Raw genomic sequence first — 25,241 nt, 5'->3', positions numbered from 1 at the left:
CATTCATCTGGACCTTAGACATTCCCCCAGCTCCTACCCATTCATCTGGACCTTATACCTTTCCCCCAGATCCTACCCATTCATCTAGGCCTTAGACCTTTCCCCCAGATCCTTCCCAATCATTTGGACCTTAGAATGTTCCCCCATCTCCTACCCATTCATCTGGACCATAGACCTTCCCTCATCTCCTACCCATTCATCTGGACCATAGACCTTCCCCCAGCTCCTACCCATTCAGTGTTTGCAGATTTGACAGAAAGATAAGCGTAGTGACAAAAGGTTAGCTAGATGCTCCCCTAATCTCATCTAGAAGGCTATAGGTGAAACCATACACCTGTCTGATTTCTTCAGGTCAAATACTGAAGTGGTACTGTAGGGACTAAAGCTTGTTCCTGGACTGGGCTGTAAGATGACGCTTGTCCTCATTAGTTAGCAGCATGACATGAACAACACGTCTTTTTCTTTTTTCTTCTCCTCTCTCTCTTCTCTCTCCCTTTCTCTCTCTTCTATCACATAGCTCTATTGATGGTTAAATATTTCTTAATAGTTAAATGCTCTAACCTCCTATATTCCTCTTTGCTCTACTTCACTACCCCTGTCTGTTCCCCCATTTTTCTATCCCTCTCTTCTCAACCCAGCATTACCTGCGGCGACCAGCCAAGGTCTCCTCAGGATCGTAGGGTAAAGGCTGTTGGTTGCGGGACGCCTGGGCAGCAGGGGTCTGGTCAGGAAAGGTCGCCACTGAGCGAGACACACGCTGGGGGGCGTGGCCACACATACTGCTCACCTGGAGGGAGGGAGGAAGGGAGAGTGTCAAGGACAGTGGGAGAGGTAACCATAAGAGACTGGACATACTATACATAGTAAATCATATCATTATCTAGTAGTATCAACTCACATTGATACATATTATCATTATCTAATAGCATCAACTCACATCGATACATATATTATCATTATCTAATAGTATCAACTCACATTGATACATCTTATAATTATCTAATAGTATCAACTCACATTGATACATCTTATAATTATCTAATAGTATCAACTCACATTGATACATCTTATAATTATCTAATAGCATCAACTCACATTGATACATCTTATCATTATCTAGTATTCAGCTCCTCTGTTGTTGTCTCTCATATTGTTACCCCCAGTTCAGCTCCTCTATCCTCTGTTGTTGTCTGTTATTGTATGTTTATTTTGGGGAGAAATAAAAGACGGGATTTGCATAACAAACCAGTCACTGTTTCCTCTGCCTGTGCTGTTTCTGGTTTGTTTATTTTGTAATCACAACCCTCCACAAAGCGCCGGCATGAAACCGACGAGGACTCTCGTACTCTAGCTTCTTCCCTGGGATAAACACAATTTTTTCCAATGCAGGACAACACAATAATAACTAAGAAACTTCTTTCTCTGTGTCTGGGAGATAATGGAGTCATGCCATTCTTTTCAGGTGCAATAAAAATGCAAATGTCTGTTAATGTTTAGCTTGTGGTTTAATGATTTAGAGCTGGTTTAATTTCCCCGGGGGATACCGGCCAGGGCTAAATTCTGCCTTGTAATGTTAACAGCTAATTGTGACTAGCTCCCCTTAAGTGAATCCACTGGGTGTGTGTGTGTGTGTGTGTGTGTGTGTGTGTGTGTGTGTGTGTGTGTGTGTGTGTAGCCTGCCAACGATGCTGGTGCAGACAGGCAGGCAGGCAGATAGTCAGACAAACAGGCTGGTACGCAGGTTGGTATGCACAAGACAGACAGACAGACAGACAGACAGACAGACAGACAGACAGACAGACAGACAGACAGACAGACAGACAGACAGACAGACAGACAGACAGACAGACAGACAGACAGACAGACAGACAGACAGACAGACAGACAGACAGACAGACAGACAGACAGACGAGCAGGCAAGCAGACTGTCAGCCAAACAGACCGACGGGCAGGTACCCCCACTGGAGGCACACTCTTCAGTGTGCTGACATGGTACCCCATCCTAACATGTCTGCTATCAGGCTCCTATCTCCTGGTTTGTGTCCAAATGGGTAATATTAAGCACATTCCTTCTATTTACAACAGGAGTATAGCCTACCTGGCTGCCATGAAAATGAACCAAAGGAAAAGTGTCCTCCTTTCTCTATTTAAGTGCATAGATGACATAGATTTCTGCTGCCCCTGTTTCGAGACAGGTGCATGATAATGGTCCATTCTAAAACAAAACAAATTTCACACATTATTTAGTGTATGTGAAGACAAGATTAAATCAAGAAGAGTGTGATGGGTGACAATATTAGCCTATCATTTGTGAATGATATTTTATCACTTGTGAATGATGCCCAGCTTAAGGCAAGAAACAGCAAATAATTTTTTGGGCGACATTTTAAATCAAACTGTGTCACGTCCTGACCTTAGAAAGCTGTTATTTTCTATGGTAGAGTAGGTCAGGGAGTGACAGGGGGGTTTTCTAGTTTAGTTTTACTATGTTGTCAGGTTCTAGTTTTGTATTTCTATGTTGGGTTTTGTTTGGGATGATCTCCAATTAGAGGCAGCTGGTCCTCGTTGTCTCTAATTGGAGATCATACTTAAGTATTTTTTTTTTCCCACCTGGGTTTGTGGGAGATTGTTTTTGAGTACGTGTATGTTAACTCTGCGTCACGGTTTGTTGTTTTTGTTATTCAGTTTATTTATATGTATTGCATAGTTTCACAGTGTAAATAAAATGTGGAACGACACACACGCTGCACTTTGGTCCGCTCCTCCTTTCGACAACTGTGGCACACCTCATGTAGCCTAGCCCATTTAAAAGAATATGATATTTTTAATTTAACTAGGCAAGTTAAGTCAGTTAAGAGCAAATTTTTACTTACAATGACGGCCTACACCGGCCAAACCCACATGACGCTGGGCCAATTGTGCGCTGCCCTACTGGACTCCCAATCATGCCTGTTGTGATACAGCCTGGATTCCAAACTGAGATACAGTGCCTCAGACCGTTGCGCCACTTGGGAGTTGCCCATTGATAAGGTTTGTATCACAGCTTAAGTGGCCAAATAACTTTTAAAATGAAGCGCAATAATACGCTTTACAACTGGGTGTATTGCCTAACTGGCATACATACACAGCGTATGAGTTTCAAATTTGGGGATGATCATTTTCACCATAAAATGCACCTTTATAATAAAAGCATTACATGAACAATCGCATTTGCAGTCACTTTTGAGAAAGGTGTTCTCCTGCTAATGGTACATTCACACTTATAGCCTACTGCTATGTGCGTATTGCTGCGCTTATAATGTGAAGAAATAGCCTCATAGTTTATCAACATTTTAAGCTAAACATTCTTGTCTGTTGAGTCAGGCTCATTGCTTGAAACAGGTTTTTTGATGTTAGTGGTGGAATTAATTTGGGATGTATCGCATCCCACAACTGTCCTAGACTATGTTTGGAATATGTATTTCTTGCACAGAATAGAATAGGTCAACCTTTACTATGGGGAATAGTAGATTGACATCGGCTAATGCTTTGAAGTTCGTTAGGCCTACTCATCTTGTTGGCTGACGAAAAGTAAATGTGGACAGTTCCTCAAATATCTTCAATATTCACCCTCGGAATTGGATAAGGACAAGCGCAGTTGCGTCCCCGATGTGTCTGTCTTCACTTGTAGCCTGTGAGAAAGACCCAATCACGTGAAAGAGAGCCATGCGAGTGAAAGAGAGCCATGTGAGTGAGAGGTGCTTCGGCATACAGCCAAGAGAAGGGAATTTTAATTATTATATTCAGCTCAAGGGCACAACGGCCACTGCCCGCAAAAGGCATGGATTTATTTTGGGGGCAATACGGCCACACAAATCAAATCAAATTGTATTTGTCACATGCACTAAATACAACAGGTGTAGACCTTACAATGACGCGTTATTGATGAGCTTTGAGGGCACTATGGTGTTGAACGCTGAGCTGTAGTCAATGAATAGCAATCTCACATAGGTGTTCCTTTTGTCCAGGTGGGAAAGGGCAGTGTGGAGTGCAATAGAGATTGCATCATCTGTGGATCTGTTGGTGTGGTATGCAAATTGGAGTGGGTCTAGGGTTTCTGGGATAATGGTGTTGATGTGAGCCATGACCAGCCTTTCAAAGCACTTCATGGCTACAGACGTGAGTGCTAAGGGTCAGTAGTCATTTAGGAAGGCTACCTTAGTGTTCTTGGGCACAGAGACTATGGTGGTCTGCTTGAAACATGTTAGTATTATAGACTCAATCAGGGACAGGTTGAAAATGTCAGTGAAGACACTTGCCAGGAGGTCAGCACATGCTCGGAGTACACGTCCTGGTAATCCGTCTGGCCCTGCGGCCTTGTGAATGTTGACCTGTTTAAAGGTCTTACTCACATCGGCTAAGGAGAGAGTGATCACACAGTCATCCGGAAAAGCTGATGCTCTCATGCATGCTTCAATGTTGCTAGCCTTGAAGCAAGCATAGAAGTAATTTAGCTTGTCTGGTAGGGGCAGCTAGTGGCTGTGCTTCCCTTTGTAGTCTGTAATAGTTTGCAAGCCCTGCCACATCCGACGAGCGTCGGAGCCGGTGTAGTATGATTAGACCTTAGTCCTGTATTGACGCTTTGCTTGTTTGATCGTTCGTTGGAGGGCATAGCAGGATTTCTTATAAGCGTCCGGGTTAGAGTCCCGCTCCTTGAAAGAGGCAGCTCTTCCCTTTAGCTCAGTGCTGATGTTGCCCGTAATCCATGGCTTCTGGTTGTGGTATGTACGTATGGTTACTGTGGGGATGATGTCATCGATGCACTTATTGATGAAGTCAGTGACTGATGTGATGTATTCCTCAATGCCATCGTAAGAATCCCAGAACATATTCTAGTCTGTGCCTTCACAACAGTCCTGTAGCTTAGCATCTGCGTCATTGAACCATTTCTTTATTGACCGAGTCACTGGTGCTTCCTGCTTTAATTTTTGCTTGTAAGCTGGAATCAGGAGGATAACATTATGGTCAGATTTGCCAAATGGAGGGCGAGGGAGAGCTTTGTATGCGTCTCTGTGTGTGGAGTAAATGTGGTCTAGAGTTTTTTTCCCTCTGGTTGCACATTTAACATACTGGTAGAAATGAGGTAAAACGGATTTAAATTAACCTGCATTAAAGTCCCCAGCCACTAGGAGTACCACTAGGTAGCCTAGTGGTTAGCGTGTTGGGTCAGTAACCGAAAGGTTTCTGTATCAAATCCCTGAGCTGACAAGGTAAAAATATGTTGTTCTGCTCCTGAACAAGGCAGTTAACCCATTGTTCCCTGGTAGGACATCATTGTAAATAAGAATTTGTTCTTAACTGACTTGCCTAGTTAAATAAATAAAAAATATGAGTGATTTGCTTATGGCCGTATACAGCTCGTTGAGTGCGGTCTTAGTGCCAGCATCGGTTTGTGGTGGTAAATAGACAGCTACAAAATATATAGATGAAAACTCTCTTGGTAAATAGTGTGGTCTACAGCTTATCATGAGATACTCTAACTCAGGCGAGCAAAACCTCAAGACTTCCTTAATATTAGATTTTGTACACCAGCTGTTGCTTACAAATATACACAGACCGCCACCCCTTGTCTTTCCGGAGGCAGCTGTTCTATCTTGCCGATGCAGCATAAAATCTGTCAGCTGTATGTTATCCATGTCGTTGATCAACCACAACTCAGTGAAACATAAGATATTGCAGTTTTTAATGTCCCGTTGGTAGGATATTCGTGATCGTAGCTCGTCTATTTTGTTATCCAATGATTGTACGTTGGCTAATAGGACTGATGGTAGAGGCAGATTACCCACTCTCCGTCGGATCATTACAAGGTACCCCGATCTACGTCCCCGATATTTCCATCTCTTTCTCATGCAAATGACGGGGATTTGGGCCTTGTCGGGTGTCTGAAGTAAATCCTTCGTGTCTGACTCGTTCAAGAAAAAATCTTTGTCCAGTACGAGGTGAGTAATCGCTGTCCTGATATCCAGAAGCTCTTTTCGGTCATAAGAGACAGTGGCAGAAACATTATGTACGTGAGAAAACACACACAATAGCACAATTGGTTAGGAGGCCGTCAAACGGAACAAACGCCATTGTTCAGTTGACATGCAGTCGCAAAATTCGAGGCATTATCAAGTGCTTGTCAAATTGCGAATGAGAAACTGATGAAGAGTGTACAGCCTGCGTAAAAAAACAAAGCAGAGCTTTTTTCAAATCATCATTAGAGTCGCATCATGCAGCCTTCGAATGTATTCAAATCAAAACATATAGCCCAATATTAGTATCACAACTAAAGTTACATAAATAACTCTACATACAGGAATTACGAGTTCTTGTTTCTTTGCTAACCGCTCAATACAGAATAGCCGCATGTGCGCACTCCCTCAAATATTTTGGAAAAAATCGTATTTGCATTTTATTCAGCTTTGTTCAATTGTATTCATCATACTATAAAATAAATGTTGTCTGCTAAATTAACTATGGCATAGCCTGATCAGGGCCTAACATATGGACAACTCAGTGTCATGTGTGCTCCCTCTCCAGTCTCTAGGTCACCAGGCTGTTCGTTAGGGCGCACATCTGTCACCAGCGTTACGCTCCTAATGACACTCACCTGGACTCCATCACCTCCTTGATTACCTGCCCTTTATATGTCACTCCCTTTGGTTTCTTCCACAGTCGTCATTGTTGCTGTTTCATGTCGGTGCGCTGTTTTTGTTTCTTATTTTGTTCATTTATTTATTAAATGTATTCACTCCCTGAACTTGCTTCCAGACTCTCAGTGTACATCGTTACACTCAGAGTATGCTATTCTGTTCTTCTGAAATAGACTACATTTTCTTCATATCATGTTTCTTTAGACCTGTCTAAAATAAATAATGGATTTATTGTTATGGTGTAGGCTATATTACATGGATTTATTAGACTTCTTAAAATATAGATGTTCCAGAGTTCAGTATCAGTGGCTTGTAGGCAATGCTTGGAACCCGGGAGATGCTAAATGTGTTTATGTTAATTAACGGTCAATTACCGTGAGACCGACAGTTATTTACTTGACAATCACCGGCTGACAAAATTTCATGACTGCCACAGCCCTAACACACCACACACACACACACACACACACACACACACACACACACACACACACACACACACACACACACACACACACACACACACACACACACACACACACACACACACACACACACACACACACACAGCCAATGTCACGACTTCCGCCGAAGTCAGTCCCTCTCCTTGTTCGGGCGGCGTTCGGCGGTCGACGTCACCGGCCTTCTAGCCCTCGCTGATCCACTTTTCATTTTCCATTTGTTTTGTATTTGTCTCATACACCTGGTTTCAATTCCCCAATTACTTGTTCATTATTTAACCCTCTGTTCCCCCATGTTTGTTTGTGAGTAATTGTTTGTATGTAAGACGGTCTGTTATGTGGGCTCGCTTTATTGTAGTATATTTGTCTATTTTGAGTAAATTATGTTTAGTTACTCATATCTGCTGTCCTGCTCCTGACTCCTCTACACAAGCTACACACAGACCACATTACAGCCAGCCTGTTTACACACTCCCTGGCCAGACACTCTCCGCCTCATCCTCCCCATCTCCATCAGTGTAATTCTGCATGTCAAATGGTGCCCTATTTCCTTTATAGTGCACTACTTTTGACCGGAGCCCTATGGACCCTGGTCAGAAGTAATGCACTAAATAGGAATAACGTGTCATTTGGAACACAATTTCTCCTCCAGCTTTACCCACTCGTCACAGGCCATGATTAATGTGATTGGAGCTTGATTTCACTCTTTGTTCGTGTGTTCCACAATCCCCACACAACCCCAGAGGGAGTTGTGGCACAGGATAGAGACTGATTCAGCACCCCCCCTTCCTCCTCCCCCATCTCCTCTCCTCCACCTCCCCTACCAATTGTTTCAGTATCTTCAAGGAAGGGGCTCATTAGCGTGGGTATTAATATCACTCATGGCTGGACCAGCACAGCCAACAGGAGAGGTGGGGAAGAGATAAGGGCTGTCTTAGTGAGAGAAAGCCCTGAAATATCCCCTTTTATCTGCACCCAACAGCCAGCATCCTCAACTAGGGAGGGAGCACTGCCTGTACACACACACACACACACACACACACACACACACACACACACTGCACACCTGTTAAACATGCACATGGTATTATACACATGGTAATTTACATAAACACATGCACACCTACACAAAACTCACATACCCCTTAAAACTTAATCCCCCCAACCTACTTGCCATTGTTCTTCTAATGCCAATACAAGTTTCTGACACATGACAAACAAACATATTTTACGGTCCTGGTCTAAAGTAGTATGCTATATTGGGAATAGAGTGCCATTTGGGACGCAGCCCAGATAATTGTGTCATATTAAGGGGACAGGCCCGGTTTCATTGCTCTTTCCCTCTGTAATGTTACATAGAGATTTGTCAGTTCCCTCATACTTCTGTCTCACCACTAAAACCTATTTCCCATCTTCCTTTACAGGAGAGGGGTCACAGGGTGATGGATGCCTCCCCAATCTCCTCTCCTCCTCCATCCCCTAGGGCTCTCACTTCAAACTCTCTCGACTTCTCTCGCTTTCTCTCTCTCTCTCCCTCTCTTTGTCGCCGTTTTTCACTCACTTCTGCTCAGTAACTGGTAAAAATAGAGCTTCATAAATCATGCATCTTCTCTCACAGCAGTGTGTGTGTGAGAGAGAGAGGCAGGCAGGGAGAGAGAGAGTGGGAGAGAGAAAGAGAGAGGAATGGAGAGATGAAATATAGACAGAAGAGGGGAAGCAGATGATATCAAACTGCGAGAGAGGGACAAATTGGCAATGTGGTGACTGGTGAATGGGTTCAGACCCCAGGCTCTTGGCTGCCCTCTCTCTTTCTCTCCCTTTTGTTCTCTCATTCCCCCCACTCTCTCTCCCTCTCCTTCTCTCTCTCACCCTCTCCCTCTCACTCTCACCCTATCCCTCTCTCTCTCACCCTCTCTCTCTCACCCTCTCTCTCTCACTCTCTCTGCCCGTCTCTCTGTCTCTCTCTCTCTCCTTGCTCATCTCTCTCTCTCTCCCTGCCCATCTCTCTCTCTCGCTCTCTCCCCTCTCTCTCACGGTCTCTTTCTTGGTCACTCTTTCCCTCTCAATCTTTCCCTCTTTGAGCTATGGGTGCAGGGCCTGGTTCATAGCAGGGTTATGTTGAGGGGTAGAGATGACTGTTATCACTGGAGAGTGGGAGCCCTGGACAATCTGTGATCACTTATAGCAGGCAGAGATCATGTTTCCAAATAGATGGTCTGCATCCCAAATTACTCCCTTTTCCCTATATAGTGCACTAGGGTTGGGCAGTATCCAAATTGTCATACTCTCATACCGCCATACCGTTTCTGTATCACAAGGGGCACTATTTCTTAATAAAAAATAAATATATAATAATAAAACAAAATAAATTGATGCACAAAACAATTTAAGGGTCTATTGGAGTACCAAACGTGTGCACATGTGCAGAGCATCGCTCTATAATATTGGACTATTGGCTTTCATACTCTTAGAATTCTCAGTGCAGCTAAAGCAAATATCTCCAACTGTCAACACATTCAAGCCTATTAGGGGTCCATAGGGGCCCATAGGGCTCTGGTCAAAAGTAGTTTACTATAGGGAAAAGGATGCCATTTGGGAAACATTTGGGAAACAGACATTGGCTGGAGTCAGGAGAGCCTCTTTATATTACACCTCCAGGGCTCTTCTGGTTGGACAGGGCCTGGCTCTTACACTGGACAAGCATGTCAGTGAGGAAAACATGTACAAGTCCCACAGTAGGTGTGGTTTAACCATGTGTGTTGTTACGTTATCATTGCCAGGTCTGAGGTCCATGTCCTATTTCACTTGAGTAAACCAGACCTGTATGTCTCTTACAGGGATGTAAGTGAAATAGAGCAGAACCAGTTATCACATTTTATTCTTTGGATGTTGTGGGCATGTATGTTTTTGGTTTCACATTGGTTGTGAGAACAAAGCTATAGGTTTCCTGACTGGTAAAACGGAATGGTTTTTTTCTTTACTTTTTGAGAAAAAAATGTAACATTTCACCTGTACTAGGAACGTTTGTTTTTTAGGTTGCAGGGAGGTTCTGAGAACGTTTTACTCTGGTTCCTTGACAGTTTTACTGGAAAGTTTCATTCAATGCTCTGAGAACAGAATTTGAGAACATGACTTGAAATAGAACTATGAAGAAACATTCATGCTGAAATTTCCACAGACGAATGTTGCTTCTTAACATTCTCTGAACTATTTGAGAACATTCCCAATGTCAAACGAGTTGGAGAACATTCCTAGAACATTATCTTTATTAAATCTTTATGTAGCCATGTTTGAACTTTTTGTAGACATCTTTGAACTTTTACAAAACGTTCTCTTAAAGTAATGAAATACAAAGAAAATAATGTTTATTTGTAAAGTTCCTTAAAGGTGCTGAGAATGTTCCAAAGCCAAGCAACATCCTGCACCATTCCCAGAAAGTTGTGGGAAGGTTGTATGCAAAATAACCATAGGACAGCCACGCTCTCACCAAGCTCTAAGAAACATTTATAGTTCTCAGAATGTTATGTGCCAGCTGGTTGCTGTACAGAACCAGACACACAGTAGTTGTGATTTTACTATGCATTATGTTATTAAGGTTTCAGCCCCCATTCTCATCGATGGGGCTGTAGTGGAGCAGGTTGAGAGCTTCAAGTTTCTTGGTGTCCACATCACCAACAAACTAGAATGGTTCAAAGACAAAAAGATAGTTGTCAAGAGGGCACGACAAAACCTATTCCCCCTCAGGAGACTGAAAAAATTTGGCATGGATCCTTAGATCCTCAAAAAGTTTTACAGCTGCAATATCGAGAGCATCCTGACTGGTTGCATCACTGCCTGGTATGGCAACTGTGCGTATGGCCCAGGACATCACAGGGGCTAAGCTGCCTGCCATCCAGGACCTCTACACCAGGAGGTGTCAGAGAAAGGCCCTAAAAACTGTCAAAGACCCCAGCTACCCCAGTCATAGACTGTTCTCTCTGCTACCGCATGGCAAGCGGTACCGGAGCGCCAAGTCCAGGCTTCTCAACAGCTTTTACCCCCAAGCCATTATAAGACTCCTGAACAAGTAATCAAATGGCTCCCTGGACTATTTGCATTCTGTCCCGCCACCCCCCCCCCCAACCCCTCTCTCTGTTTATCATCTATGCATAGTCACTTTAACTATACTTTCACTCACATACTACCTCAATTAGCCCGACTAACCGGTGCCCCCGCACATTGGCTACCCGGACTATTTACATTGTGTCCCCCCACCCGCCAACCCCCTCTTTTACGCTGCTGCTACTCTCTGTTTATCATCTATGCATAGTCACTTTAACTATAGTTTCACTCACATACTACCTCAATTAGTCCGACTAACCAGTGCCCCCGCACATTGACTCTGTACCGGTACCACCTGTATATAGCCTCACTACTGTTATTTTCACTGTCATTTTACTGTTTTCTTTTTATTTTGTATTTCTTTACTTATCTATTGTTTACCTAATACCTATTTTGCACTGTTGGTTAGGGCTTGTAAGTAAGCATTTCACTGTAAGGTCTACACCTATTGTATTCGGCGCACGTGACAAAAACTTTGATTTGATACATTAGGTCCCATGTGCTTCTGTCTATTGCTGGAGTATACCACACCAGCATGTACAGTTGAAGTCAGAAGTTTACATACACCTTAGCCAAATACATTTAAACTCAGTTTTCACAATTCCTAACATTTAATCCTAGTAAAAATTCCCTGTCTTAGGTCAGTTAGGATCACCACTTTATTTTAAGAATGTGAAATGTCCGAATAATAGTTGAGAGAATGATTTATTTCAGGTTTTATTTCTTTCATCACATTCCCAGTGGGTCAGAAGTTTGCATACACTCAATTAGTATTTGGTATCATTGCCTCTAAATTGTTTAACTTGGGTCAAACGTTTCAGGTAGCCTTCCACAAGCTTCCCACAATAAGTTGGGTGAATTTTGGCCCATTCCTCCTGACAGAGCTGGTGTAACTGAGTCAGGTTTGTAGGCCTCCTTGCTCGCACACGATTTTTCAGTTCTGCCCACACATTTTCTATAGGATTGAGGTCAGGTCTTTGTGATGGCCACTCCAATACCTTGACTTTGTTGTCCTTAAGCCATTTTGCCACAACTTTGGAAGTATGCTTGGGGTCATTGTCCATTTGGAAGACCCATTTGCGACCAAGCTTTAACTTCCTGACTGATGTCTTGAGATGTTGCTTCAATATATCCTTTTTCATCCACATCATTTTTCTTCCTCATGATGCCATCTATTTTGTGAAGTGCACCGGACCCTCCTGCAGCAAAGCACCCCCACAACATGATGCTGCCACCCCCGTGCTTCACGGTTGGGATGGTGTTCTTCGGCTTGCAAGCATCCCCCTTTTTCCTCCAAACATAACGATGGTCATTATGGCCAAACAGTTTTTATTTTTGTTTCATCAAACCAGAGGACATTTCTCCAAAAAGTACGATCTTTGTCCCCATGTGCAGTTGCAAACCGTAGTCTGGCTTTTAAATGGTGGTTTTGGATCAGTGGCTTCTTCCTTGCTGAAGCGGCCTTTCAGGTTATGTCGATATAGGACTCGTTTTACTGTGGATATAGATACTTTTGTACCTATTTCCTCCAGTATCTTCACATGGTCCTTTGCTGTTGTTCTGGGATTGATTTTCACTTTTCACACCAAAGTACGTTCATCTTATGACGGCTGCGTGGTCCCATGGTGTTTATACTTACGTACTATTGTTTGTACAGATGAACGTGGTCAGACTTGTGGAGGTCTACAATTTTGTCTTGGCTGATTTCTTTTGATTTTCCCATGATGTCAAGCAAAGAGGCACTGAGTTTGAAGGTAGGCCTTGAAATACATCCACAGGTACACCTCCAATTGACTAAAATGGTGTCAATTAGCCTATCAGAAGCTTCTAAAGCTATGACATCATTTTCTGGAATTTTCCAAGCTGTTTAAAGGCACAGTCAAGTTAGTGTATGTAAACTTCTGACCCACTGGAATTGTGATCCAGTGAATTTTAAGTGAAATAATCTGTCTGTAAATAATTGTTGGAAAAATTACTTGTGTCATGCACAAAGTAAATGTCCTAACCGATTTGCCAAAACTATAGTTTGTTAACAAGAAATTTGTGGAGTGGTTGAAAAATGAGTTTTAATGACTCCAACCTAAGTGTATGTAAGCTTCCGACTTCAACTCTATGTACCAGTGCTATACAGTGGTTTCCAGTGATGTCATAGTGACCAGTCCACTGCTGCCCTGCTTTTGCCTCATCCCTCTAAAACTCAGTGACCCATGAAGATGTGGACACACACATAGACAAATGTGTACATACGTGCGCACACACACACACATGCACGCACAAAACACATGCACGCATACAAACATGTGCGCACACACACACACACACACAATAACAGGAGGAGGTAAAGGAGGGGACAGTGAATGTCAAAGTCACATTGACACTAGCGCATTTCAAGACAAATACGTTTTGGTCTAATTTCAGTTTATCGCTCACGCTTTGACAGGATTGAATTAGGGGAGATGGTGAATCTGTCTGTCCCCTCAATGACAACACAGAGGAGGGAGCTGTCCTGGGGAACACTAAACAGGTGCATGCACACACAAACACACACACATGCGCACATGAACACATGCTCACAAACATACACACATACACACACACTGCACAGTCCATTGGGACTAGAGTTAGTCATATTGCAGTGTAACCACATAACAGGTCACTTCCATTCATGGATGACATTCTGCCTTCCTCAGGCAGACCCACACGCTGTGGAAAACCTTTTCCAGAGTCAGAATGTAGTCCTGAAGTCACAGCACTGGTATCCCTCAATGCACACACACACACACATACTGAGGTCAACCCTGGGAGGCTGGGTCTGAGAAAAGAACCCTGGTCGCTCAGCGCTGGGAGGATGGATCTGAGAAAAGAACCGTGGTCGCTCAGTACTGGGAGGCTGGGCGTGAAAGAGGAACCCTGGTCGCTCAGTGCTGGGAGGCTGGGTGTGAGAGAGGAACCCTGGTCGCTCAGCGCTGGGAAGTTGGAAGTGAGAGAGAAACCTTGGTCGCTCAGCGCTGGGAGGTTGGGCATGAGAGAAGAACCCTGGTCGCTCAGCGCTGGGAGGCTGGGTCTGAGAAAATAACCCTGGTCGCACAGCGCTGGGAGGCTTGGTCTGAGAAAAGAACCCTGGTCGCACAGCGCTGGGAGGCTGGGTCTGAGAAAAGAACCCTGGTCGCACAGCGCTAGGAGGCTGGGTCTGAGAAAAGAACCCTGGTCGCACAGGGCTGGGAGGCTGGGTCTGAGAAAAGAACCCTGGTCGCACAGCGCTGGGAGGCTGGGTCTGAGAAAATAATCCTGGTCGCACAGCGCTGGGAGGCTGGGTCTGAGAAAAGAACCCTGGTCGCACAGCGCTGGGAGGCTGGGTCTGAGAAAAGATCCCTGGTCGCACAGCGCTGGGAGGCTGGGTCTGAGAAAAGATCCCTGGTCGCACAGCGCTGGGAGGCTGGGTCTGAGAAAAGAACCCTGGTCGCACAGCGCTGGGAGGCTGGGTCTGAGAAAAGATCCCTGGTCACACAGGTCTGGGAGGCTGGGTCTGAGAAAAGAATCCTGGTTGCACAGCGCTGGGAGGCTGGGTCTGAGAAAAGAACCCTGGTCGCACAGCGCTGGGAGGCTGGGTCTGAGAAAAGAACCCTGGTCGCACAGCGCTGGGAGGCTGGGTCTGAGAAAAGAACCCTGGTCGCACAGCGCTGGGAGGCTGGGTCTGAGAAAGAACCCTGGTCGCACAGCGCTGGGAGGCTGGGTCTGAGAAAAGAACCCTGGTCGCACAGCGCTGGGAGGCTGGGTCTGAGAAAAGATCCCTGGTCGCACAGCGCTGGGAGGCTGGGTCTGAGAAAAGAAACCTGGTCGCACAGCGCTGGGAGGCTGGGTCTGAGAAAAGAACCCTGGTCGCACAGCGCTGGGGGGCTGGGTCTGAGAAAAGAAACCTGGTCGCACAGCGCTGGGAGGCTGGGTCTGAGAAAAGAACCCTGGTCGCACAGCGCTGGGGGGCTGGGTCTGAGTAAAGAACCCTGGTCGCACAGCGCTGGGAGGCTGGGTCTGAGAAAAGAACCCTGGTCGCACAGCGCTGGGAGGTTGGGTCTGAGAAAAGAAACCTGGTCGCACAGCGCTGGGAGGCTGGGTCTGAGAAAAGAACCCTGGTCGCACAGCGCTGGGAGGCTGGGTCTGAGAAAAGAACCTTGGTCGCACAGCGCTGGGAGGCTGGGTCTGAGAAAAGAACCCTGGTCGCACAGCGCTGGGAGGCTGGGTCTGAGAAAAGATCCCTGGTCGCACAGCGCTGGGAGGCTGGGTCTGAGAAAAGAAACCTGGTCGCACAGCGCTGGGAGGCTGGGTCTGAGAAAAGAACCCTGGTCGCACAGCGCTGGGGGGCTGGGTCTGAGAAAAGAAACCTGGTCGCACAGCGCTGGGAGGCTGGGTCTGAGAAAAGAACCCTGGTCGCACAGCGCTGGGGGGCTGGGTCTGAGTAAAGAACCCTGGTCGCACAGCGCTGGGAGGCTGGGTCTGAGAAAAGAACCCTGGTCGCACAGCGCTGGGAGGTTGGGTCTGAGAAAAGAAACCTGGTCGCACAGCGCTGGGAGGCTGGGTCTGAGAAAAGAACCCTGGTCGCACAGCGCTGGGAGGCTGGGTCTGAGAAAAGAACCTTGGTCGCACAGCGCTGGGAGGCTGGGTCTGAGAAAAGAACCCTGGTCACACAGCGCTGGGAGGCTGAGTCTGAGTAAAGAACCCTGGTCGCACAGCTCTGGGAGGCTGGGTCTGAGAAAAGAACCCTGGTCGCACAGCGCTGGGAGGCTGGGTCTGAGAAAAGAACCCTGGTCGCACAGCGCTGGGAGGCTGGGTCTGAGAAAGAACCCTGGTCGCACAGCGCTGGGAGGCTGGGTCTGAGAAAAGAACCCTGGTCGCTCAGCGTTGGGAGGCTGGGTCCGAGAAAGAACCCTGGTCGCACAGCGCTGGGAGGCTGGGTCCGAGAAAAGAACCCTGGTCGCTCAGCGTTGGGAGGCTGGGTCCGAGAAAGAACCCTGGTCGCACAGCGCTGGGAGGCTGGGTCTAAGAGTGAAAAGTTCAGCACTGTGTCACATTTACCAGAGACAAAAAACAGCAACTTCTCCAGAAAAGACCTCCATATTTCATGAGCACTTCTCCTCCACTTTAGAATTACGCACGGAAACCAACTGGACACATTTATCGCAGTTTAAACCCCACATAGAGGGTCAGTGCTCCGCTGAGCAGGAGGGGAGGAATTGCTTCATACCATGGCACTGGGTTTTTCCTGACTGCCTGCTAGAAAATGACATGGCTTGTAAGGGCAGGCACTTTACTAGACTGGTACAGTGTGGTTTTATTCATTGTTCAAGTTTACGATATCTCTCACAACGATGTGTATACCATCTGCTAACTCCTCTTGACTTGTCACTTGTTTCCACTTTGGCTTTCCTGGCAATCCCTTTCCCAACTGCTAAACGAAACCCTTCCAGTCTCCATGTTTGCATGGCCTTGACCCCTCCAGACTCCCTGTTTGACCCCTGTGGGTTTGTATCTGAGTGACTTGATAGCATGTTGATATGGCTGTTAGTATGTCTGTGAATGACTCAGCATGCTGATATGACTGTTAGTATGTCTGTGAATGACTCAGCATGCTGATATGGCTGTTTGTGTGTCTGTGAGGAACTCAGCATGTTGATATGGCTGTTAGTATGTCTGTGAATGACTCAGCATGCTGATATGACTGTTAGTATGTCTGTGAATGACTCAGCATGCTGATATGGCTGTTTGTGCGTCTGTGAGGAACTCAATATGTTGATATGGCTATTAGTGTGTATGTGAGGGACTCGGCATGTTGATATGGCTGTTAGTATGTCTGTGAATGACTCAGCATGCTGATATGACTGTTAGTATGTATGTGAATGACTCAGCATGCTGATATGGCTGTTTGTGTGTCTGTTAGGAACTCAGCATGTTGATATGGCTATTAGTGTGTATGTGAGGGACTCAGCATGTTGATATGGCTATTAGTGTGTATGTGAGGGACTCAGCATGTTGATATGGCTATTAGTGTGTATGTGAATTACTCTGCATGCTGATATGGCTGTTTGTGTGTCTGTGAGGAACTCAGCATGTTGATATGGCTGTTAGTATATCTGTGAAGGACTCAGCATGTTGATATGGCTGATAAGTATGTCTGTGAATGACTCAGCATGCTGATATGGCTGTTTGTGTGTCTGTGAGGAACTCAACATGTTGATATGGCTGTTAGTATATCTGTGAAGGACTCAGCATGTTGATGTGGCTGTTAGGTGCCAGCTCTGTGTGTGCGTGCGAGCGTATGCTTGCCTGTTACTCACCAGTGTGTGTAGGCGGGGGCGTGCTTTGACAGCATGTCTGAGGGCCAGTCTGACCAGCACATGTAACCTCATCATCACAGCCTCCATGTCCTGCTCCCCCCTCATGGCCCCCGCCAGTTTCCCTAGCCCCTCCACATACCCCCTCCAGTGGGGCTGTACCTCCGCCGCACCCCCCAGGCACCCTGACATTACAGCCTGGCAAAACCCTTTACAGGCTGGGGCCCCCAGCAGGCCCTGGCATTGTGGGCAGTACCACAGCCTCAGCAGGGCGCGCCCACAGTCCCTACCCGGGCGCAGGTGGTCAGTGGTGTTGACCACCTCAATGCCCAGGTTCAGCGCCTGCAGGAAGACACGCGTGGCCAGGAGGGAGCGTGACAAACGAGTCATAATGAGTTTAGGGTAGGGGCCGAATGCTATGGAGTCCTTCCACGACCCCCGCAGGCATTCCTCAGATATGAGTGCTGCGCCACCCCCCAGCAGGTGTCGGTAGGTCAGGGGGAAGAGGCGGGTGAAGAAGGCCTGGACCATGTGTTCCACGCTGGAGTCTGAGCCCAGGATGTAGAGAGACACGTCCAGGAAGAGCTGACCCACCGCCCCCTGAGCCCCGCCCCCCAGCCCTGGGAACTCCGCCTTCAGCACCAGCAGGGTGGAGTTACGGCCGTGACGCAACACCAACTCAAATGCCTCTGGTGGATAGAGGGGGAGGGGAGGGGAGGGGGGTGAGAGAGAAGGAGAGAGAGAGGAAGGGGGAGAGAATGTTAGAAAATTGTGCAGCTTTAAAACTCATTTCTAGTAAACACATCAATAAAAACAAACCAGACAACATTCACAATCACTCTAAAACACTATCTCTTTCACAAACACATTCAGAGGAAAGTTTTCCCCACACACTCAAACACATACGCACACGCACACACACAGACACAGACACACCTTTGGTTTATCATCTGCTGGAGACAGAGGCTTGTACACTAAGCAATGCAAAGCCTCCACATCAGATGAAAACCACGATTTGGGGTTTGACCTTTCTGACACTACAAAAGAGCACATTTCAAGAGTCTTAGCCACTTAAAAGCATCCCATTAATCCTGATTTGAGCTGCCAACCTAGACCCAGCGGACTATATTGCCTTGTAGATGTCTGGAAGAGAAAGGCACAAAGCAGGCAGAAGGAAGGGAGGGGCACGGTAGACGTGAGGCAGAGAAATAATCAGAGGTGTTTCAAGGCACTAAGTGAAGTCTTATCAACATTGTGGCAAAGAGGCACACTCTCCATCTCCCACGCCCCACGCCCAGAGGAAGACGGCAGGGAAAGACAACAACAAAGGAGAATGGAGAGAGGTTTTAGGGTTCTATTACTGCTCTAGGCAGGGGATCTGGCTGGGAGTCACTTCCTGCATCCTAAATGGAACCCCTTTATAGTGCACTACTTTTGACCAGGTCTCATAGGACTCTGGTCAAAAGTAGTGACCTATATAAGGAACAGGGTGCCATTTGTGATACAACCACTGAGCTGGAGCATTTGGGCAGGTGATAAGCCCAGGGTAATGGAGAACAGGTTTTGGGCAGGTGATAAGCCCAGGGTAATGGAGAACAGGTTTTGGGCAGGTGATAAGCCCAGGGTACTGGAGAACAGGTTTTGGGCAGGTGATAAGCCCAGGTTACTGGAGAACAGGTTTTGGGCAGGTGATAAGCCCAGGGTAATGGAGAACAGGTTTTGGGCAGGTGATAAGCCCGGGGTAAAGGAGAACAGGTTTTGGGCAGGTGATAAGCCCAGGGTACTGGAGAACAGGTTTTGGGCAGGTGATAAGCCCGGGGTAATGGAGAACAGGTTTTGGGCAGGTGATAAGCCCGGGGTAAAGGAGAACAGGTTTTGGGCAGGTGATAAGCCCAGGGTAATGGAGAACAGGTTTTGGGCAGGTGATAAGCCCGGGGTAAAGGAGAACAGGTTTTGGGCAGGTGATAAGCCCAGGGTAATGGAGAACAGGTTTTGGGCAGGTGATAAGCCCGGGGTAAAGGAGAACAGGTTTTGGGCAGGTGATAAGCCCAGGGTACTGGAGAACAGGTTTTGGGCAGGTGATAAGCCCGGGGTAATGGAGAACAGGTTTTGGGCAGGTGATAAGCCCGGGGTAAAGGAGAACAGGTTTTGGGCAGGTGATAAGCCCAGGGTAATGGAGAACAGGTTTTGGGCAGGTGATAAGCCCGGGGTAATGGAGAACAGGTTTTGGGCAGGTGATAAGCCGGGGTAAAGGAGAACAGGTTTTGGGCAGGTGATAAGCCCAGGGTAATGGAGGACAGGTTTTGGGCAGGTGATAAGCCCGGGGTAATGGAGAACAGGTTTTGGGCAGGTGATAAGCCCGGGGTAAAGGAGAACAGGTTTTGGGCAGGTAATAAGCCCAGGGTAATGGAGAACAGGTTTTGGGCAGGTGATAAGCCCAGGGTAATGGAGAACAGGTTTTGGGCAGGTGATAAGCCTGCCCAAAACCTGGGCTTCCGGTTTGGAGCGAGCAGTCGCACCACGCTTCGCTCCACAGGTAATATTCCACTTCGCTACATTACAACGGCTTGATTTGTTTGATCTGAGCAATTCTTCTTAGCTAGCTACATAGCCGTCTTTGTATCAAAGATAATTGTGTAGTTTAGAGTAACTGAGTAATTATCGAGGCTAGCTATCTTCGTCCTCCTAACGTAGTCAACACTGCTAGCTGCTAGCTAGCTAGTCATCACCGTTAGCTAGCCAACTTCTACCGACTAGCAGAAACTATTACATTACAACGCAACGACTTGATTAGTGTGGTGTTAGTGTTAGTTAGCCAGCTACATAGTTGTCCGTGCTGTCTCTGTATCTAAGATAATTGTGTAGTTTGAGTTTGAGTATTATCGAGGTGTGCTAGCCAGCCGCGACGCAGCGCCAGACTTACTCAACACACCTAGTCATCATTAACCCACTGCCAGCTAGTCATCCGTTACCGACTAGCAGCGCTGTAGTTACTAATACTAAACAACGGAACGATTAGACTAGTGCAGTGTTACCTAGCTAGCTACCTTGTTGTCTTTGTCATAACTTGATAATTGTTAATTGATAATTGTTAGCTAGCCAGCCATCGAGGTTAGCTAGCCAGCTATTTCCGTCCCCCGCGACGCCATTTTTCCTAACCTAGCCAACTATTACCGACGAGCAGCATTGTTGAAACTAAATATACTACAAGGAACGTCTTGATTAGTGTTATGTTAGCTAGCTAGCTACAAAGTTGCTTTGTATCATGACAAGGTGTAGTACTGAAACTACCGAGGTTACCTAGCCAGCTACACGTTCAAAGTCAACAACGCAGCCACTGCTAGCTAGCCTACTCCACCAGCCAGCAGTACTGTATCATCTTAGTCAATAACATTTTTGCAACGTAAGCTTAACTTCCTGAACATTCGAGACGTGTAGTCCACTTGTCACTCCAATCTCATTTGCATTAGCGTAGCCTCTTCTGTAGCTTGTCTACTATGTGTCTGCCTATCCCTGTTCTCTCTCCTCTGCACAGGCCATACAAACGCTCCACACCGCGTGGCCGCTGCCACTCTAACCTGGTGGTCCCAGCGCGCACGACCCACGTGGAGTTCCAGGTCTCCGGCAGCCTCTGGAACTGCCGGTCTGCGGCCAACAAGGCTGAGTTCATCTCAGCCTATGCTACCCTCCAGTCCCTAGACTTCCTGGCGCTGACGGAAACATGGATCACCACAGATAACACTGCTACTCCTACTGCTCTCTCCTCGTCTGACTACGTGTTCTCGCATACCCCTAGAGCATCGAGCCAGCGGGGTGGTGGCACTGGAATCCTCATCTCTCCCAAGTGGACATTCTCTCTTTCTCCCCTGACCCATCTGTCTATCTCCTCATTTGAATTCCATGCTGTCACAGTTACCAGCCCTTTCAAGCTTAACATCCTTATCATTTATCGCCCTCCAGGTTCCCTTGGAGAGTTCATCAATGAGCTTGACGCCTTGATAAGTTCCTTTCCTGAGGATGGCTCACCTCTCACAGTTCTGGGTGACTTTAACCTCCCCACGTCTACCTTCGACTCATTCCTCTCTGCCTCCTTCTTTCCACTCCTCTCCTCTTTCGACCTCACCCTCTCACCTTCCCCCCCTACTCACAAGGCAGGCAATACGCTTGACCTCATCTTTACTAGATGCTGTTCTTCCACTAATCTCATTGCAACTCCCCTCCAAGTCTCCGACCACTACCTTGTATCCTTTTCCCTCTCGCTCTCATCCAACACTTCTCACTCTCCCCCTACTCGGATGGTATTGCGCCGTCCCAACCTTCGCTCTCTCTCTCCCGCTACTCTCTCCTCTTCCATCCTATCATCTCTTCCCTCTGCTCAAACCTTCTCCAACCTATCTCCTGATTCTGCCTCCTCAACCCTCCTCTCCTCCCTCTCTGCATCCTTTGATCTCCTCTGTCCCCTATCCTCCAGGCCGGCTCGGTCCTCCCCTCCTGCTCCGTGGCTCGACGACTCACTGCGAGCTCACAGAACAGGGCTCCGGGCAGCCGAGCGGAAATGGAGGAAAACTCGCCTCCCTGCGGACCTGGCATCCTTTCACTCCCTCCTCTCTACATTTTCCTCTTCTGTCTCTGCTGCTAAAGCCACTTTCTACCACTCTAAACTCCAAGCATCTGCCTCTAACCCTAGGAAGCTCTTTGCTACCTTCTCCTCCCTCCTGAATCCTCCTCCCCCTCCCCCCCCCCCCCTCCTCCCTCTCTGCGGATGACTTCGTCAACCATTTTGAAAAGAAGGTTGACGACATCCGATCCTCGTTTGCTAAGTCAAACGACACTGCTGGTCCTGCTCACACTGCCCTACCCTGTGCTTTGACCTCTTTCTCCCCTCTCTCTCCAGATGAAATCTCGCGTCTTGTGACGGCCGGCCGCCCAACAACCTGCCCACTTGACCCTATCCCCTCCTCTCTTCTCCAGACCATTTCCGGAGACCTTCTCCCCTACCTCACCTCGCTCATCAACGCATCCTTGACCGCTGGCTACGTCCCTTCCGTCTTCAAGAGAGCGAGAGTTGCACCCCTTCTGAAAAAACCTACACTCGACCCCTCCGATGTCAACAACTACAGGCCAGTATCCCTTCTTTCCTTTCTCTCCAAAACTCTTGAACGCGCCGTGCTTGGCCAGCTCTCTTGCTATCTCTCTCAGAATGACCTTCTTGATCCTAATCAGTCAGGTTTCAAGACTGGGCATTCAACTGAGACTGCTCTTCTCTGTGTCACGGAGGCTCTCCGCACTGCTAAAGCTAACTCTCTCTCCTCTGCTCTCATCCTTCTAGACCTATCTGCTGCCTTTGATACCGTGAACCATCAGATCCTCCTCTCCACCCTCTCCGAGCTGGGCATCTCTGGCACCGCGCACGCTTGGACTGCGTCCTACCTGACAGGTCGCTCCTACCAGGTGGCGTGGCGAGAATCTGTCTCCGCACCACGTGCTCTCACCACTGGTGTCCCCCAGGGCTCTGTTCTTGGCCCACTCCTATTCTCGCTATACACCAAGTCACTTGGCTCTGTCATATCCTCACATGGTCTCTCATATCATTGCTATGCAGATGACACACAATTAATCTTCTCCTTTCCCCCTTCTGACAACCAGGTGGCGAATCGCATCTCTGCATGTCTGGCAGACATATCAGTGTGGATGACGGATCACCACCTCAAGCTGAACCTCGGCAAGACGGAGCTGCTCTTCCTCCCGGGGAAGGACTGCCCGTTCCATGATCTCGCCATCACGGTTGACAACTCCCTTGTGTCCTCCTCCCAGAGTGCTAAGAGCCTTGGCGTGACCCTGGACAACACCCTGTCGTTCTCCACCAACATCAAGGCGGTGACCCGATCCTGTAGGTTCATGCTCTACAACATTCGCAGAGTACGACCCTGCCTCACACAGGAAGCGGCGCAGGTCCTAATCCAGGCACTTGTCATCTCCCGTCTGGATTACTGCAACTCGCTGTTGGCTGGGCTCCCTGCCTGTGCCATTAAACCCCTACAACTCATCCAGAACGCCGCAGCCCGTCTGGTGTTCAACCTTCCCAAGTTCTCTCACGCCACCCCGCTCCTCCGCTCTCTCCACTGGCTTCCAGTCGAAGCTCGCATCCGCTACAAGACCATGGTGCTTGCCTACGGAGCTGTTAGGGGAACGGCACCTCCGTACCTTCAGGCTCTGATCAGGCCCTACACCCAAACAAGGGCACTCCGTTCATCCACCTCTGGCCTGCTCGCCTCCCTACCTCTGAGGAAGCACAGTTCCCGCTCAGCCCAGTCAAAACTGTTCGCTGCTCTGGCACCCCAATGGTGGAACAAGCTCCCTCACGACGCCAGGACAGCGGAGTCAATCACCACCTTCCGGAGACACCTGAAACCCCACCTCTTCAAGGAATACCTGGGTTAGGATAAGGTAATCCTTCTAACCCCCCCCCTTAAAAGATTTAGATGCACTATTGTAAAGTGGTTGTTCCACTGGATATTATAGGTGAATGCACCAATTTGTAAGTCGCTCTGGATAAGAGCGTCTGCTAAATGGCTAAAATGTAAATGTAAATGTAATGGAGAACAGGTTTTGGCAGGTGATAAGCCCGGGGTAAAGGAGAACAGGTTTTGGGCAGGTGATAAGTCCAGGGTAATGGAGGACAGGTTTTGGGCAGGTGATAAGCCTGGGGTAATGGAGAACAGGTTTTGGGCAGGTGATAAGCCCGGGGTAAAGGAGAACAGGTTTTGGGCAGGTAATAAGCCCAGGGTAATGGAGAACAGGTTTTGGGCAGGTGATAAGCCCAGGGTAATGGAGAACAGGTTTTGGGCAGGTGATAAGCCCAGGGTACTGGAGAACAGGTTTTGGGCAGGTGATAAGCCCAGGGTACTGGAGAACAGGTTTTGTTTTACAAATAGTCGACTAGTTCCTTTTTGAAGTGACTGCCTGAAAACGTTCTATGCACCTAACTCACACCAGTGAACTGAGGAGCAACTTCGATAATGATTGGTTACCATGAGTGGATAATGATTGGTTACCATGATTGGATAATGATTGGTTACCATGATTGGATAATGATTGGTTACCATGAGCCTCTGAACGTCACAATATATTCTTCCAATGTATTTGGGCAATAAGGCCAGAGGAGGTGTGGTATATGGCCAATATACCACAGCTAAGGGCTGTCCTTACGCAGGAAGCAACGTGGAGTGTCTGGACACAGCCCTTAGCCGTGGTATATTGACCATGTATCACAAACCACCGAGGTGCCTTATTGCTACTATAAACTGTACCAACGTAATTAGAGCTGTAAAAATAAATGCTTTGTCATACCCGAGGTATACGGTCTGATATATCATGGCTGTCAGCCAATCAGCATTCAGGGCTCAAACCACCCAGTATATAAACGGCAATAGCTCACACTGTGTTTCCTCTCAGTCTGCATTCCGTTCCTTCTCCAAATGATGGTATGCATGTGGTTGGAGGGAGGAAGGGAGATGGGTGTGTTGGTTTACCTCATATTAGTGTTTTGGGTTGGGTTGTTCTGCTGTGCCTGAGATGTACTTCCCAATGACCAATGAGAAGACAGATAAGCTGAACGCCAGACAGGCTGGGAGGAAGGGACACATGTTACACACATACACACACACACGTACACACAC

The 25,241-nt window shown here is 47.4% G+C and overlaps 1 protein-coding gene across 1 annotated transcript in view; it reads right to left on the bottom strand.

Moving 5' to 3' along the window:
• gpc3 (glypican 3) overlaps positions 1-25,241 on the bottom strand; it is a 425,503-nt gene that overhangs the window by 246,732 nt on the left and 153,530 nt on the right. The window contains exons 3-4 of the mRNA XM_045724105.2: positions 17,566-18,251; positions 645-787 (exon numbers count right to left, since the gene is read on the bottom strand). Coding sequence (XP_045580061.1) covers positions 645-787; positions 17,566-18,251 — 829 coding nt within the window. The remainder of the gene's footprint in view (positions 1-644; positions 788-17,565; positions 18,252-25,241) is intronic.

The sequence above is a fragment of the Salmo salar genome, chromosome 09 (assembly GCF_965601325.2).
Source record: "Salmo salar chromosome 09, fSalSal1, whole genome shotgun sequence".
In the NCBI taxonomy this organism is placed as follows: domain Eukaryota; kingdom Metazoa; phylum Chordata; class Actinopteri; order Salmoniformes; family Salmonidae; genus Salmo; species Salmo salar.
Note: the sequence above shows the minus strand (reverse complement) of the source record. Positions and strands in the feature narration are given on the sequence as shown.